Source organism: Palaemon carinicauda, chromosome 36, assembly GCF_036898095.1.
Source record: "Palaemon carinicauda isolate YSFRI2023 chromosome 36, ASM3689809v2, whole genome shotgun sequence".
In the NCBI taxonomy this organism is placed as follows: Eukaryota; Metazoa; Arthropoda; class Malacostraca; order Decapoda; family Palaemonidae; genus Palaemon; species Palaemon carinicauda.
The window spans coordinates 18,213,516-18,218,515 of record NC_090760.1 but is presented as its reverse complement, the minus strand read 5'-3'; the positions used below and the strand labels follow the sequence as shown (position 1 = coordinate 18,218,515).

Here is a 5,000-nt window from a genome sequence, read left to right as displayed (position 1 = left end):
TAATATCTCTCTCTCTCTCTCTCTCTCTCTCTCTCTTCTCTCTCTCTCTCTCTCTCTCTCTCTCTCTCTCTCTCTCTCTCTCTCTCTCATGCGCCATCCTCACTTTGGTGGATACTGAATAATCAGCTGTTTTGTAATATTAAACTAAATTTAATTTGTGTTCCATATGAATTCATTTGTATAACCTTTAATATATAGAAATGAGCAATATTATTTTTAATATGTACTAAATATGTCTATAGTTTATTTTGTATTCCTTTGTATAAACTTCATTATATGCTGTAGATGTAAACAATACTGTTTTAATATGTACTTAAATGTCTGTAAATACTTTATTTTTTTATTCTTCAGGCATAACTTAATTACAATGTAGATGTAATCAATATTACTGTATTACCATGTACTCAAAGGTCTGACGCCAATGGGCGCAATAAATTGATTAAAACAAATATCTCTCTCTCTCTCTCTCTCTCTCTCTCTCTCTCTCTCTCTCTCTCTCAAATAATAAAGATTAGATCCATATTCATTCTGAACACTTAAAAGAGAAACACTATAGATTCAGTTTATCCTTAATCAATGAAATAAAATTAAAATGAACCAAGTAAATCATTTCATAATTATCATATCACATAAGTTAATAGATAGATAGATTGGTAAAGATAAATGAACAATAACTAGGCCTACTTGTGGTGTCATTTTTTTTTATCGTTGCAGGTGAACCCTTCGTTATTCATCTACAAGCTGGAGGTAGTGAACCTGTTAGGTACGTATTCATTTCTTTCCTTTGTATAATGATAATTATTATTATAACAATAATAGCATATATTATTATGATAACTATTACCATCATTACATTATTACTATTATAAATACAAGAGGATATCTTTCTTTAAAAGAGATATTTGTAGAACAATACATCAGAAAAAACATGCTACATCTCTCGCAGTACATCAGCTCTCTTGAAGACATAGACAAAACTAGTCGAAATTCCGTAATTTTATTTATTTATTTCTTTTTTTTTCATCTTTCCCCATCTGAGCATCATGTGTCCCATTGAGTTTTACGCATATGTATATGTCTATAGATGTGTGTGTTCATATATAAGCATATCTAACGAAAAAATTTCTTCTATATTCTCTAACAGGAATTATCTGCGTCTAACACCTCCGAACGATAGAGAGACCAGGCAGAGTCCACTACTTCCGTAATCCACTCACTTTGCTCTCTAGGCGCCAGTCCGAAAAACTTCTCGGTTTTCAACGAAAATGACAAATCACTCAACAAGTCATTCACCTGAACTGGATGCTGACCTGACATGTTTCTCATCTTTGACTAGGCACTTGCCTTGACTAGTCAATAGCCTATCTTGATTGACTGTCAACCACAGTTCTGTGGGCTGCTAACCTGACCATAGCAGTCACTTACCTTGACTAGTCCATAACCTATCTTGATTGGCTCTCAACCTCAGTTCTGTGGGCTGTGCTCTCAACCTGAGTTCTGTGGGCTGTTAACCTTACCAGACCAGTCACTTACCTTGACTAGTCCATAGCTTATCTTGATTGACTGTCAACCACAGTTCTGTGGGCTGCTAACCTGACCAGAGCAGTCACTTACCTTGACTAGTCCATAACCTATCTTGATTGGCTCTCAACCTCAGTTCTGTGGGCTGTGCTCTCAACCTGAGTTCTGTGGGCTGTTAACCTTACCAGACCAGTCACTTACCTTGACTAGTCCATAGCTTATCTTGATTGACTGTCAACCACAATTCTGTGGGCTGCTAACCTGACCAGAGCAGTCACTTACCTCGACTAGTCCATAACCTATCTTGATTGGCTCTCAACCTCAGTTCTGTGGGCTGTGCTCTCAACCTCAGTTCTATGGGCTGTGCTCTCAACCTCAGTTCTGTGGGCTGTTAACCTTACCAGACCAGTCAATTACCTTAACTAGTTAATAGTCTATCTTGGTTGGCTGTCAACCTCAGTTCTGTGGTCAGTTAACCTGACCAGACCAGTCACTTACCTTGACTAGCCAATGGCCTATCTTGATTGGGTGTCAACCTCAGTTCTTTGGGCTGTTAACCTGACCAGACCAGTCACTTACCTTGACTAGCCAATAGCCTACCTGAATTGGCTGTCAACCTCAGTTCTGTGGGCTGTTAACCTGACCAGAACAGTAACTTACCTTAACTAGCCAATAGCCCATCTTAATTGGCTGTCAACCACAGTTTTGTGGACTGTTAACCTGACCAGACCAGTCACTTACCTTGACTAGCCAATAGCCTACCTGAATTGGCTGTCAACCTCAGTTCTATGGACTGTTAACCTGACCAGACCAGTCACTTACCTTAACTAGTCAATAGCCTATCTTAATTGGCTGTCAACCTCAATTCAGTAGGTTGGTGACCTGACCAATCATGCATTGGGGCAGGAGATAGCTAAATCGACTGATTGCTCTGCCAAACTATTTGAAACAATCAAGGAATACTGCCCGGATAAACCTAGCCCTTAATGATGATGAGGTTATGAAACACAACACATGGAAGAGGAATCAAAATATGAGAAACAACACCAGAAAATAATAGTAAAATGTTTGAATCAATACTTTCATATCTGACGTGAATAAAACATTCAGTAAAGATATTGTATTATTATTCCCATTTAATTCATCTGATTTTATAAATCAATATTTAATTGTCTGTTTTCTAAATATATTACTTTTCAAGATGGGAAAAATCTCTCTCTCTCTCTCTCTCTCTCTCTCTCTCTCTCTCTCTCTCTAATCTTCCTAAAGGGATGAAATAAATTTTTTAGAGACTTCCATTTTTTTAATTTTTCTTTTTTTGGAATTTCAAAATTACAAGGAAAAACGAATATTAGGATAATATATAAAAAATATTGTCAATTACAGTTATTATAATATACTTTATTTGAAACGTCTTATGTATCATTTTTGTAAGAAATAAAGACTTATGGAAAATCTTAATTTTTCTTTATTACATCCTCCAAAATCAAAACATTGTTCTCTAGACTTGAGTAGAGGCATAGCCTCTTTACCATGGTCTTCCAATGTCTTGAGTTAGAGTTCTCTTGCTTGAGGGTGCACTCGGGCATACTATTCTATCTGTTTGCTTATTTCCTTTCCTTACTGGGCTATTTCCCCTGTTGGAGACCTTGGGCTTATAGTAGGCTGCTTTTCCAACAACAATGATAATAATAATAATAATAGTAATAATAATAATTATAACGATAATAATAATAATGATAATAATAATAATAATAATAATACCTGTAGTAATAATGATAGTAATAATAATAATAATAATAGTAGTAATAATAATAATAATAATAGTAGTAATAATAATAATAATAATAATTATTATTATTATAATAATAATAATAATAATAATAATAATAATAATAATAATAATACCTGTAGTAATAATGATAGTAATAATAATAATAATAATAGTAATCATAATAATTATTATTAGTGTTATTATTATTATCATAATAATAATAATAATAATAATAATAATAATAATAATAATAATAATAATAACAATAATAATAATAATACCCTAGACCTAAACTTAGTTTACATTTCTCCCCTCCTCCTTCGAAACATATCAGAGATGAGAGAGCCCCCCAGACGTCGTGTTTATGGCGTTAATTCTAGATGCTTGGCATATATAGTAGAGTCTCCTTGAGCAGGACTCTGTCCCCAGAAGGAATCCGGCAGCTCCAATCATTTTCATGCATTCTGCATTGTCCTGGAATGAGTCGGGTGCTAGGTGGCTCGACTCAACTGGATGACCGTCTGACCATTCCGACGAGCGCGCTCCTACCCAGTATTCAGCAGTTACTGAAAAAGAATATGTGTTTTACATGTATGTAAGTGTGTGGGTATATATATATATATATATATATATACATATATATATGTATATATATATATATATATATACATACATATATATATATATATATATATAATATATATATATATATATATGTGTGTGTGTATATATATATATATATTTATATATATATATATATATATATACTGTATATATATATATATATGTATATATATATATATATATATATTTATATATGTATATATATATGTTTATATATATATATTTATACATATATATGAATATATATGTTTATGTATATACAGTATATATATACAAATATATATATATATATATATACATATATATATATATATGTTTATTTATATATATATATGTATATATATATGTTTGTATACACACACATATATATATATATATATATATATGTTTGTATATATATATATACAAGTATATATATATATGTATATATATATATATATATATATATATACATATATATATATATGGGATACTATAAAAAGGAGACAAACACAGAAAATATTTGTTAAAATTTTTCAAGGAAGTAATGAAATTTACAAGGTAGAGCCTGCTAAGTATTCCTGTATTGATAGTGAGGTCAAAAGAAAAGCCAGGAATGACCGGAGAGAATATTTAGACAATAAAGCAGATGAGGCTAACAAAGCTATGAATTCAGGAAGTGGCTATGGTGTAAGAATTGCTCATAGAAATATTAATGAAATCTCTATGAGGACAAAGAAGAAGAAGCATATACACATCAAAAAGAGAGATGGCTCTGTTATAGCAACAGAAGATGAAGAAAGACAATGGATGGAACACTTTAGTGAAGTTATGAATAGGAGATATGAAGGGAATAATTTGATTGATATACATGAGGCTACTGAAGACCTTGATGTGCCCATGAATGAATTCAGTATATTTGAAGTCAAAGCCATCCTCAAAACACTAAAGAGATGGAAAGCCCCTGAATATGTTGGAATAACTGTTGAGGTGATACTGGCCGAAAATGAAGTGACTCCCAGACTACTTACGAGATTATTTTGTAGATTGCGGTATGAAGAGGCAAAACCTGATGAATGGGAGTTAGGGGCGTTGGTGAAAA

At 32.4% G+C, this 5,000-nt stretch overlaps 1 protein-coding gene across 1 annotated transcript in view; it reads left to right on the top strand.

Annotated features, from left to right (window-relative positions):
- Positions 1 to 1,707, top strand: part of LOC137628791 (tachykinin-like peptides receptor 86C) — a 178,965-nt gene extending 177,258 nt beyond the window's left edge. The window contains exons 11-12 of the mRNA XM_068360010.1: positions 715 to 763; positions 1,145 to 1,707. Coding sequence (XP_068216111.1) covers positions 715 to 763; positions 1,145 to 1,208 — 113 coding nt within the window. The 3' untranslated portion in view covers positions 1,209 to 1,707. The remainder of the gene's footprint in view (positions 1 to 714; positions 764 to 1,144) is intronic.
- Positions 1,708 to 5,000: the final 3,293 nt, after the last annotated feature.